This window comes from Engystomops pustulosus, chromosome 7, assembly GCF_040894005.1.
Source record: "Engystomops pustulosus chromosome 7, aEngPut4.maternal, whole genome shotgun sequence".
NCBI classification, from domain to species: domain Eukaryota; kingdom Metazoa; phylum Chordata; class Amphibia; order Anura; family Leptodactylidae; genus Engystomops; species Engystomops pustulosus.
This window is the reverse complement of record NC_092417.1, coordinates 154,008,949-154,022,383: the sequence shown is the minus strand read 5'-3', so window position 1 is coordinate 154,022,383 and position 13,435 is coordinate 154,008,949. Positions and strand designations below refer to the sequence as shown.

The 13,435-nt window shown below is 42.5% G+C and overlaps 1 protein-coding gene across 1 annotated transcript; it reads left to right on the top strand.

Moving 5' to 3' along the window:
- Window positions 1–5,195: 5,195 nt before the first annotated feature.
- On the top strand, window positions 5,196–11,457 carry OTUB1 (OTU deubiquitinase, ubiquitin aldehyde binding 1). Its single transcript, XM_072118357.1, has 7 exons — window positions 5,196–5,359; window positions 8,613–8,674; window positions 8,853–8,951; window positions 9,042–9,160; window positions 9,942–10,026; window positions 10,181–10,375; window positions 11,014–11,457. Exons 1-7 carry the CDS (start codon window positions 5,317–5,319, stop codon window positions 11,209–11,211), a joined length of 801 nt encoding a protein of 266 aa, XP_071974458.1. The 5' UTR covers window positions 5,196–5,316; the 3' UTR covers window positions 11,212–11,457.
- Window positions 11,458–13,435: the final 1,978 nt, after the last annotated feature.

Here is a 13,435-nt window from a genome sequence, read left to right as displayed (position 1 = left end):
TCCTGTCTGTGTCTTACCACTGATTATTAGGAATGCATCACTCTACAACATTGGGTGTAAAGCATTAAAACAGAATTGATGCCATGAGGCGGATTTATTTAATGGGTTATGCAGCTACAGTGGTCCCCACATTCTGACATTGGGTGGTAGCTACCTCTGCAAGCATTCACCCAGTGTATGTAGCACATAGGTCTGTGCTCTCATGCATGTGGCTTGGGGTAAATTCACATGGCCTTCAGCGGGGACGTATCTGCAGTCCGCAAATTTGCGGCCGCATGTACGTCCCCATAGACGGCGATGGTGGCATGGCGGGGATCCGGGCTGCAAAAAGATAGAGCCTGCTCTATCTTTCTGTGAGTGTGGCCGTGCGCTGATGTTTTCCATGGAGGAATGAGGGGCCACCTCCTCTCCAGCACATGGCGGTATGCCTGCACGATGGGCCCTTGAATGAGCCCTTAGTCTTTATTGCGGATACAGAAGTCTCACAAATCTCCCCCCTCCCACCAACTAATCACAGCCAGGGCTAGTAGGCAGGGGTGTCAATCTGGGAATATGTCCAGCTTGTGTGGGATGCATCTGGAACCCTAGCTGAAAAAGCAATCACACATCTAATTGTGGACATCACATGGACTGCAAACAATGGACCACAGTTCCATTGTATGTGGCCTATGAAATGCACTGTAGGCTTGGACAACTTCGTAAGTAGCTTCCATACCTACTGAGTAGTCAGATCAGATGCCCTCAGTTGACTAGGGTTCACTTTCTATATTTGGGATGGTTCATTAACCACTTAAAACGAGCAATGTATAGAGTGAAGACGATCCCTTGCTATGACAGCTGTGAGCCTCTCCTAGCTGAATGACTTCAGTGGCAGTCATTCAGCGATCACTATTGTACATTCACTATTTTTTTCTAATTTAATCCAGCCCATAAGGTGTTTGATCTATAGGGCTGGTCTTTATAAAAAAAAAAAACAAAAAAAACAAACATTCAACATACCCATTGCTTTTAACTTTTAAGAAAAAAAACTCGTTAGGCTTTTCTCAATTTCTAATCTGTTAGAAGTTAATATTAACATTTGAACAAAGTCTGTAACAAAAGACAGTTATCTGCAAACTGAGAAATGGTTTTGATGGGATGAATACACAGCTAAAATGTAGAAACTGAAAGATGTGGTCTTATGGGGTTAATTGCGGATTGTTGGGGCTGTCACCCGAGCCCTGCACTGTTCAGCTGTTGGTGGCAGTATAGCCAGAGATGGAAGCAGATGGCTCTATTTGCTCCATAGTGGCCCAGTTACACTTTTGTAGCTCTAGAAATAGTGGAGCTTGGCTGCTGCTGAGTAACCTGAGGCATCTGGGTGAAAGAACTTGGTAAGTGTATACATAATATATGCCAAATTTATTAGCTATCTAGCTATTTTTTTCGGCACTTCCGTAGAGATTGGATGGAGGAGCAGTGTGCGTGCTTGACACCCCTCCCCTCCATTCATTAATGGATAAGGGATAACAAGCTGATTGGTGAGGGTCTGTCTGCTTGAACCTCCACTAATCATGAAAATAAATCCCTGGCAATTGGATGAACTGGGGTCCAGTTCCCACTAATGGATGGAGCATAAGTCCTGCAGCTCCATTCAGTAATATGGGAATGTTTGGGAAATTGTTGAGTACAGCAGCCAGTTTCCTTCAGTACTGTCGCTCTCTATAAGAGCGCCAGAGATAAGTGAGCACTGTTCTCAGCAACTTATAACAATCCTATATTATAGAAAGGGGTGGCAGTACTCATACTAAATCTCCTGCTCCACCCATTATTTAAAAAGGGAGCCTCCAGTCTCTAGATTGCTGGGGTCCCTCACTGACCAGTTTGTTTTCCTGTCTCACAATAACTTGAAAATTTGGTTGAAATGGAAACCCTGTTTCATTGTGGAGTTACCACTATCTTTAGAATCTGGCATAACAACTTTGACCAACCCCTTTAAGGGTGGAAATGTCACCTTGAGCTTCACCGCAAAACTGACAAATGTGCCATCAATTTGCTAGAACTTGTTTAGTCCTGAAAACTAGATGTTTACAAGCTGTCAGATTTCATTCTTACCTCTGGTTTTGTTTTCATTCTAAGCTATACTGTGTACTGGCTGTTACTGCGGACATGTAAAGTACTTGCATGAATTTTTTTTTCATATCATTCATCAGCAGTTCTCAACTAGTCTTGTCTGGTTATTGTCGAAATCAAGCCACAAACTTTGCAATTCTCCTGTAAACATTACATATCTACATTAAACATATTTGGGAAAGGTAAACTCTAAATCTGTTGATTAGAAATTAGGCACTGGAAACCCAGAGTGTAGGACAGCCCTGTTTAGGGTGCTGTCAGAAGTAGCGCTTTGACTGTTTAGAAATGGAATCAAAGTGCACAGGGTCCTGCCACAGGCCCCCATGCACTTTGATTCCTTTTCTAACGTGTGACCGGACCCATAGTTACCCCCCAGATCACTGTTATATACAGTTTGTTATGAGCGGACTCAAGACACAATGTTTGTGTCCTTGAATCTGAGCCTCATCCACAAATTTGGCTCAACCCCCACCGGTAACACCTGCGATTGATGCTGGCGATCCATTTACTCTTGGATCGCAACTCTCTAGTGATGTCAAAGGAAGTGATGATCCTCTGGAAAATGATGGTGTTGCTGGTATTTAAAGGGTTAACACCTGCAATTGGTGCGAGCAGGGTGAATATTTGGTACCCAAACAGAACTTTCAGGCTTGGACGAACCTGAATAGGTCAGTGCATCCCTATTGGTGGGTATATTGTTGTGCTCTGATGCATATAAAATTGCAGGTCTTTAGGTTCTGGATAACTGAGCTTCTCAGTCTGAGGCCTCATGCACATGACCATATGGTCATTTCTGTTCTGTATATACGGCTGTATTATGGCGGTGGATGGGATGTATAGCAACCGTATGGCTTCTTATCTGTACCGTATCCTGGGAATCGGTACACCAAAAAAAGCTCACCTGGCCCTTACAACTGGTGCATGGCACTCCGCCCCGAAGCAGGTGCCAAACATGTAGAAAAGGAAATTGCGCTCCAGCACTCAATCAAATAAAAAGATTCTTCTTTATTATAATGAATAAAAGTCCATAATGCACATACTGTACATCCTTTACACCGCTGCGGTTCGACTAAATGTAGTCTTAATCGTGTTCTTACCACGAGTAAGGCCCCTTCTACACTCGCAACGCGTGCTGCCTGAATCGCACGGCCCATGCGCTGCAAACCGGAACTGATCTCAGCATGTCAGTTCAGTTCCAGTTTGCAGCGTTCGGGCCGTGCGATCTGGACAGCATACGTTACGATTGTAGAAGGGGCCTTAGACTACATTTAGTCAAAAGGCGTCTGTGTAAAGGATGTATAGTAAGTGCATTATGGACTTAATGATTATCATAAAGAAGAAACTTTTTATTCGATCAATTGCTGGAGCGCAATTTCCTTTTCTACGTATCCTAGGAACCTAGGTTCCTTCCACAGGCCCAGGTCTACATAGAAACTGAACATATATACAGCAGCATATGGTGCACAATCGCATGCGTTTTTGACACGTTTTAATTAAGATAATTTGTAAAACCGGTCAAAAACGCTTACATTTTTTAACGGACTTCTTAAAAAACAGCCCAAAAACAGGTTCAAAACGCCAATTGTGCCACCTGCCATAGGGTTGTATGCTGACCGTTTTAATACGTTCTCTACACGTTCGTGTGCATGGGGCCGGAATTTGTATCATGTTACACCATTGGAGAACCATTGCTCTACTGCATCTACATCGACCCAATTAGTGATTCCTTTTTTTTTGTATTTTTATAAGTATGCAGTATCCATGTCCAGAGTCTGCAGCTGTATTCCCCTGCTCCAGTCGAATGGATCACCTTGCCATTTTTATCTTGCAATAATTTACCGAGAAATTATTTTGACACGGTGATGCTCAACTGTGTGGCATTTACAGAACTGCTTTGTTGAGCAGTTTTCACACCGCGGTAAAACATGGCAGTCTCATTGTGTTTGGAAACGCTTCCAAGCGCAATTGTGCAATCCGCATCCTTTGAAACCTTTGTGTGTTTTAACCAAAAACCTATCAAAACACAATGTAGACACATTAAGCGTAGTTAAAAAAAAAAGCAAACAAAACGCCATGTGTGACCACAGTTTTATACTGCTCTTGAAGAATGATAGCTGTATCATATTTGATTATGGACAATAGGCAAAGCAACCAATCACAGCAAAGCTTTAATTTTTTTAAGAACACTATTAGGCCAGCGGCACATGTGGTATTTTGAACCCGTTTCTGGGCCGTTTTTAAGCAGTCCATTAAAAAACGCATGCATTTTTGAAAAATGCATGTGGTTTTTGAAAACGCATCTGGTTTTGACCCTTTTTAATTAAGATAATTCGTAAAACCGGTCAAAAACGGATGAGTTTTCAGAAACGCATACATTTTTTAACGGACTGTTTAAAACGGCCCAAAAAACTGGTTCAAAATGCCACGTGTACCGCCGGCTTTAGGGTGGTGACACACGTGGCGTTTTTAGTAGTGCGTTTTCAGATCTGAAAAAGCACTAAAAACGGCCCAAAAACGCCACGTGTGTCACCACCCTTAAGCTGTGGTCACACGTACCGCTAGGCGTCTGTCATAACGCGATGCTAGCGCACAGGGGGAGGTCATAGGCCCGAATGCACATGCGTTTCCAGAGGATTGTTAAGCCGATCGCATGCGTTTCCAGAGAGTTCGGGCCGAGGACCTCCCCCTGTGCGTTAGCGTCGCGTTATGAACGGACGCCTAGCGGTACGTGTGACCACGGCCTTAGAAATAAAGTCTGCACTGATTAGCTTCCGTTTTCTTTTATTTCCATAATTGAGGCTTGGTCCATTCCTATAGCAAATAATCACAGAACAGATCTCGATTAAAAAACAAACAAAAACCAATTACAGGGCATCTTTTATTCTCCAAGGGCACTATTAATCATGAGAACTGTGCTGTGATTGGCTGATTTTGACAGCCAGTGTCTCACTGATGAAAGTAAAAGAAAAACCGCCTACTGCTCATAGCTATCAGCAACCAATCACAACACAGCTTTGATTCTGCACGGACAATATTACACATGACAACTGCACTATGATTGGTTGCTTTAAGGACAGACAGATGTCCGGTACTGTACCATAATTCCCACTACAACATCCACATCCGGCGGCCTGGGTGAAATGAAAGCCTGACTTCCGGTCTGTGGTCTCCCGGAAGTGATAGCTAGCGGGGACCGGAGGAAAGATGGCGACTGAAGAATCTGAGCGTCTCCAGAGCGACTGTGACGGTGAGGGGAGAGGAGGCGCTGGGATGGAGGGTGATGCTCAGACGTGGGCAGTGTGACACATAACCGCAGCGTTACCGGACCACATCCTCCGCCTAGTGTGGACGCTGCAGGGGAGCGCTTCTCCTCACTGCATTGTTATGTGGAGACATGGAGCCGCATGCAGATGTTATGTGCTGCAGTGTAGAGGTCTCCATATACCAGGCCTGTAATACACTATGTGAGGGGCAGGTTATACTGATCTGCAGCCCCTGAACATGACAATGGTATTGTCCAGTGCTACTAATAGTGCATAAAAGAGGTAAAGTACATGTCTGGGGACGGGGGTGTAACAAGTGGAGGGTAGATGTCACATGTCCATATGAAGAGACCAATACTATAAAGATTGTGTTATATTTAGGGACTGGTACAGATTTTACATTAGGACCCATGTGATGGGCACCAGCCATATGGAAATTTCATGACATTCTGTTAAAGGGATTGCCCCAACTTTTCCACTTCCCCCTATCCACAGGATAGGATATAACTAGTTGATCAATGAGAATCCTTTTCTCACTAATGCGTCCTGCTGCTCCATTCAATAGTATGAAAGTGTCCAAAATGGCAGAGCACAGCGCTCAAGTATCTTCCACAATCCCATACGATTCTCTGTATTGCTAGGGGACCCTTTCTCAGGATCAGCAGCTGATCCCTTCCTCCGCTCACCTTGCTATCCCGTTTCCTTTAGATAGATAATTTATAAACTTGGGATGAACACTTTAAAATAAGAGATGAGATACATATATAGATGGACAGACACAAATTCAGGTGTGGAGCAGCACCGTGCAGAGGATAAAGCCGGGTGCAAAAATCTTCCAAACGGGCTTAGACACAACCCACCGTAGTAGCAAGGAAAGCGATGAAGCAGCACTCCGTATAGTGAAAAATCTTTAGTTTTATTCCACCATGTTTTTCATGGTGGAATAAAACTAAAGATTTTTCACTATACGGAGTGCTGCTTCATCGCTTTCCTTTCTATATAGATGGACAGTAATTTAGCAAAGTCCAGTTAGGGAATATATGGCCATACCCAAGTAGGGGGTAGAATTGAAGAAACCAAAGTCTAAGACTAGGGTGTGTGTTGTTGCAGTACATGGATGAACATTTACACACCACAGCAGAAATAGGCATATATAACATGTCAGACAGGCACTGGCTAGAGATGAGCAGACCCGACTTTGTTTGGCTGCTTGACCCGGGCAGATTGGTGCCTAACAGCAATTTCGGCAAATTGATCCTCTTCCCAACTAGCCTTGGCTATGATGCCATAGGGACTCCGTGCTAAGGACGTCAATTTGGCGGATTGGCTGTTCGGCCAGTAATACGTCCAGCCGCGGTTGCTCAACCACAATCTCTACTCTTCTCTACACTTAACCATGGAGGCCAGTGATCAGCTGAGCAGTCACATGATCGATGAGTATGACATCACCATTTTTGATACTGACAGTCCTGGAACAGAGGGATGTTAGAGGGTAAGGAAAACACTCGGGGGCCATATGGGGAAAAAAAGGACACATACTGAGACGTTTCCTGCATCGTTCCAGTTTTGGGTCCTGTGCCTGACCGGAAGTTCTTGTAGGTTATAGGACCCACTCTTCAGACAAGGGGACAACACAGAAAGTGAAGTCCCCAGAAAACAGAATTATCCAGAAGGGCTGTGGAAAGGGGTGGGGGTCGATACTGATCCCCTCCATGCTCTGGCTTCACAGGTTACACTATCTCACTCTCACGTCTACTCTCTCAACATTCCCTCTACCTGCTGTAATCGTGCACTGTGGAATGAGGAAGGGCTCGTGCACAGTGTAGCAGTCTGTGAAGCTGGAGCGTGGGGGGGGGGGGGGATCTGATAACATCCCCAGAGCCCTTCAGACTTATTGGCATAATTTTAAAGTTGACTTTAGCAGGAAGGATAAAAAAATATAACATTACCACAGTCACAGTGCCTCGATCTGAGTAAGTGTCCCTGATTTATCACGATGGATTGTGATAGAGTACAATACAAAACCATGGACACCTCTAACCTTTTCCCTTGGGCAGTTTGATGCTGGATATGCCTTGAAATCCACAATTTAAATTGACACCGTCTGATCCAGCTGTAAATTGTTAACCTGGCTGCAGGAATTATGTCTTTGAAGCCCTGTAGTAATCGTGGACTGATATCTGATTTTATATAGCTGGACACTTGTGATATACCCCGGTCGTTACTGTACCCATGTCAAATGGCACTATAACACACATGCACCTCTGTATCCATCACATGACAAACCCCAAACTCCACATGAGAAAATAGAGGCTGACCCTTGGGTTAGTACGTTATGAGCAATCCCCTGATATTGAGCCAGGCAAGGGCTGGAATTCAGACCATTAGACATTGACTGAAGATGGAATTTTTTAAGTATTATCAAAAGTATATAGTATGTTGAGACCATGGCTGTCCCCGTGAACATACAACTTATGAGAATGAAGGGTTAAAATCATTGTGAAGACATGAAATGTACATGAACATAAATCATGATATGTCTTATCACTTTCTATGGAAAGATACGTCTAGAGGTGACCTTTGTTTTATCTCACATACAGTATATCCAGGTGTCTGATCTTAATGCTGTATATAATGCGACTGTGAAGGTGACGTGTACATGGGTCTGAGGTCAATAAAATAATATGTTTACCCACGCATCCAAAAGACATTTTCCTCCCAACTATAAGCCTGTTCTGTGCATGTATTGGTGCAGAAAAGCCCCACCGCATTCACCCCGGCAGTAAAAGAAGACTAAAAAAACAACCTTCCTATAAAAAGTCCCAAGAGTCGCACTGCATTTTAATATTCTGTTTAACCAAGTGTTTGTGGGTGACACAGGCACCAGTACAAACTCAGTAAAGGCTTTAACTCTGCTTTCCTAGACTCCTGAATGTCAAAACAATATTGATAATAATTCTATAGAGCACAAGGATTACACAGAGCTGCCAAATCGGTCCCTGTCCCCATGGGGCTCAGTCTAATCAACCTACCAGTATATTTTGGAGTGTGGGAGGAAACCGCTGCAAGGCTGTAATGCTAACCACTAAGCCACCTCGCTGCCCATATTGATCTATTTTTTGAAGGAGTATGTCTTTCGTGTTTACTTGTGATCATGCGTTTTGTAGATGTCTGTATAGAAATCTTGTAAAGTCTCTTGTGTAATAATTATTCTCCTCTCGTTTTCTATCACTTTAGGTGTAAACTGCCTGACGTACGATGAAGCAATCATTGCCCAGCAGGACCGTATACAGCAAGAGGTTGGTATCTTCTGATTAAGTCTGACAAGTGCAAGATGAGACATCCGGAGACTTTCACTAAGTCGCTTGTGTTGGAAGCTTTCAGACTAATTGAAATGGAGACGTAGAATGAACGACGGCCGCTTATCTCTGAGTGTTATTAATATTCAATGACGGCAATTCTCACTCTTTATCTTAGATTGCTGGACACACTCCACTGCTCTCTGACCGGCTGGACCTCTCCGTACTCTACCAGGAATATGCTGCCGATGACCAAATCTACCAAGACAAGATTAAGGTATTGTCTTAATAACCACATCTATAGTGTTTTTGTCGCACTTGAATGTTTTAAGCACCATAACCTCAATACTGATATGTATCCCGCCAGGACTTGCACAGAAGATACACTTACATACGCAGAACAAGACCAGATGGCAACTGTTTCTACAGGGCGTTTGGCTATTCCTATTTAGAAGCTCTGCTCGATGGAGGAAGTGAACTTGAAAGGTGAGGCCTGGACTTGTCAGCCATAGACTACACATTGTGCAAGAAAAGGGCAAATATCTATTTATTTTATTAAATCGTCAATCAATGAAAATCTCTAATTTTCAATTTCATAGAAACATCATCAAATCTTAAAGATTTGGTTTGTCTGAATTTTCTTCATTTTCCCTCACTGATCCACCCTCTCTAAGTTCTGTGATGAATGTTCATATTGGCTAGTTGCCAGATTCGTCAATTTGTCAATGACCATTAGATAGAACTGCTCATCTGTAGGTGAAATCTACCTTTATTCATAGTATTTACAGCTTTTTTTGGTGCAGTTTTGTGATTGACATGATAAAGTGTGCTGCAATTGTAAATCTTATCAAAGTCAAAAGCAAGTTCTTAAGTCTAGCATTAGTTGTCTGCCGAAAGCTCGTTTGACCAACATCTCTCCCAATACTACCCCCATATGGTGGAAAGCGGGTATTAAAAAGAACCTTTAGTCTTCTCTCCTAACTAATCTCTCTGTATCTTTCAACCCTACAAGGACCCAAACAATTATATTTCATTTTCTATGATACAAAACCTACTCATTTTGGCACGGTTGTTTGTATTTTTTTTTTTTTCTCCCTTTAATTTTGAGTGTTGAGAAATTTGTCTGGTCCCACCCCCAAAAAGGGCAAGATTATTTTTCGGTTAGCTAAAGGAAAGAGGAATTTAATACAAATGAGTGATAACAATGATACTACTACATTCAGAAGCCGTATAGTTCATTCTCTTTTAACCCTTTTTTCCCTGCTAGGTTTAAGGAGGTGGCACTACGCAGTAAGGAGGATCTCATAAGACAAGGGTTCACAGAATTCACTATAGAAGATTTCCACAACACAGTAAGCACTGTTCCCTACTCGGCCCTCTAATGCACTATTCAGTAGCTTGTATTCTTTCTAGTTTAGAGTGGATGTTCTGATGCTCTGTACCTTCATGTCTTTTCTATGTGGTGACCCTCGGTCTATGGGACTTTTTGTTTTCTTGCATTCACAGTTCATGGATCTAATTGCTCTTGTAGAGAAACGTCCGACAGTGTCCGAGCTACTAGCTGCATTTAATGAGCAGACTGTATCAGATTACGTGGTCGTCTACCTGCGTCTTCTGACCTCTGGACACTTGCAGCGAGAAAATGTCTTCTACCAGCACTTTATAGAAGGCGGAAGAAGCGTCAAGGAATTCTGCCAGCAGGTAAGAGATTGCTGATCATGTGCTGGTTGTCCTGTTTTTCGTTAGGAGTTATGAATAGATACAGACCATGTTCCTTTTTTTTTTTTTTTTTTTTTTTTTTATTGGTATACAGTTTTGTATCATGAAAGTAATTAGGTTTTCTTCCATATCCAGCCTCATAGCCTGACTATACATACACATGTCTTTTTGGTTCAATAAAAGTTTATTGCACACTATAAATGTTAATATGTACAGTCATACTTTGTCTACATAGTATCTAGCATGTCTGTAGGTCATCAAGACTATATCATATCAATAAGACTCGAGCAAGACTTGGGACACATATAGTTGCAATGACTGCTGAGCAAAGTTCCTGAAGGACAACCAATCTCGTACACATGTATTTTAGAGGATTCTTGTGCATTAACACTTTATAGATGATCAGTATTGGATACCACGTGTTCCTGTCTGCAGGAGTTAGCTGGAAAAATATGTATTGTACTATTTCCATCTTACTGGCTCCATAATAAAGTAATATTAATGTGTTCTATGTGTAAATCACTTGATATGATATTGCAATATTTACTATGTTAATGTAACAATTTTTTTTATTCTCTCCTCCCTCCATCGATACCCGTTTGCTTTTCATCTCTGTGCAGGAGGTTGAGCCCATGTGTAAGGAAAGTGACCACATTCACATCATTGCTCTCTCCCAGGCCTTGAATGTTTCTATCCAGGTTGAATATATGGACAGGGGTGAGGGGGGCAGCACAGTCACCCATGTGTTTCCTGAGGGGTCAAATCCACAGGTGTTCCTGCTCTACCGACCTGGACACTACGATATTCTGTATAAATGACCTGTTTTGTGGTGTTCTACACATCCCCTTCCCCTCAAACTCGCCTTCTCCTGTCTCCACCTTCCTCTGTTCTTTGATCTATTCCCTCATTATCTGTACATTATCTTCTGCCTGTTACGTTTTATTTCAGTGGAGCAAAATAAACGAACTCTACAGACTCCTGGATATATATGTTGTGATGGGACAGTGGGGGGCAGATCTGGGGGGGTGAGGCAATCAATAAAATCTCACTAAGAATGCTTGGAACTTAGAGTGACTTGTTTTTTGATATTGTATGGTGGCTACAGATTTTGGACTCGTGCCTGCAGGCTGAACTATAGCGCCAGTACAGACTTTCCATCTGCTGGACGAAATTCAGCGCCTGTACTGCCCATTGCAGTCCATGGAAATGGGCCCATATGTTGGCTCAGCCTGAAGGACTGCACACAGTGCAGAGGATGGATGTCTTTGGGTTCTATCAAAATATAATGCAAGACCTTCTGATTTCTTGGCCAGACTGCAGCACCGACACACTAATAGCTGTTTATATCATATTTTGGTATGAATTGAGGAGACAGTGAAAACACTTTTTATAGAAGATCCTTCACAGCTCAGCCACTTGCCGAATACAGATGAGTCCCATTGACTCAATCGAGGCTCAAGACTAAACTGCCTGGAGTGCAGCAAAAACTAGTAGACGGTATGAAAAGATTTTGGATCTCCGCTCCATAAAAAATAAAACTTTTTTTTATTGAAACATTAAAATGCAGTGACATGACTGTCCCTACTAAACAGCTGATGTGTTTCGCGCAAAAGAAAAATCACATGCCCTAAGTCCTAGCTAAGCTAAAGGGCATGTGATTTTTCTTTTGCCCAAAACACATCAGCTCGATTGAGACCCAAAATCTCTTCAAGTCATCTAATTATGCAAGGACCTCTTTGTGCAGTCCGTGGGGCCAGGCGGACAAGTGGCCCTTATCCACAGACTGCCCTTACAATTGTAACAGTGCTGGCACTGAAGTTTGTCCAGCAGATGGAAAATCCTTGCATCATATTTATGTATGATGCAAGGACTCCTGCCCTCTGTAGTCCATGGGATTGGACCAACATACTGTTCTGTTTCCACCTTCGCCTGTAGCCGGCCTTAATATGTATATATATTATTTTTTCCTGCAAAAGTGTTTCCGTGGTACATGTGACTTACCATGGATTTTGGTTTGGATTTGCATTATCGTAGCATAAATTTACTGTAGAATTTGTTTCGTAGTAAATCAAAATGATAGTATAAGAGGTTAGAAACAGATGCAAGTTCAACCTTTTATAAAGAAAAAAAAAAAGGAAAATCCACTTCATAATTCTCCCCCTGAACTTACAATTAGGGTAGATTCACATGCAGCAGATTTGTTTCAGAAACTTCAAGTCTCACTCATTTGGATGCCATTGTTTTGATTGTGAATCTATTTTACAAGCTCAGTTCAGTTTCTTTGTCTGTAATAAACCTACTTCATGTGAACCCAACCCATCCAGGAGACAGAAGATCTTCCTCAACCAACTAAGCTCTGTTCAACCCACTAGATGCCATGGCTGGCATTGACCATGGCATCTGTGGCGTACAATGGCAACCTTCAATTTGCATAATGATGCAGAGGGTTGCTTTTGATATACGATTGAAAGGTGCAGAAATTTCTGTAACAAAAAAACTGCATTTAACTGGATCTCTGGTGTGAATCTATTCTCTTACCAGAACATTTTGTGTATGACCTGCTGGACAACTTCTCGAAATAAGAAATTGGGTAAATATTTAAATCTGTGTTTACAGAATGTGAAAAATTGGACACATCGTTGAGTGTGAGCCAGCATGCAGTTTGTGTACCTTGTTCTAGATCAGGCTTCCTTGGATGCTTTAAAGGGGTTGTACCAACTAATTAAGTTATCCTTTATGTAAGATAGACGAAAAACAAGCTGATTACTGAAGGTGCTACTGCAGGGGTCCTGTTCTCACTAAGAGGTGGAGCAGCAGCTCGAGCATGTGTCTTGCTCCATCCAAATATACGGGAGTGTCTGAAATCTCAGTTATCTCAGGCTCTCACATAGACTTGATGGGGCCAGACATAACTGAGTGCTGTGCTTGGAAAATCATGCTTCTACATTATAGAATTGAGTAGCAGGACAATTACTTGACATGTCCCTTCACAGCAATTTAGAGAACAGAGTTCTGTTCTCGCTACTGATGGACCATTTTACC

Excerpts from the sequence above, each read along its gene's own strand:
- OTUB1 (XM_072118357.1), top strand. The coding sequence starts at position 5,317 with ATGGCGACTGAAGAATCTGAGCGTCTCCAGAGCGACTGTGACG. Across the intron at positions 5,360-8,612 it reads TCTCCAGAGCGACTGTGACG|GTGTAAACTGCCTGACGTAC; the intron begins GTGAGGGGAGAG and ends CTATCACTTTAG. Across the intron at positions 10,027-10,180 it reads TAGAAGATTTCCACAACACA|TTCATGGATCTAATTGCTCT; the intron begins GTAAGCACTGTT and ends TTGCATTCACAG.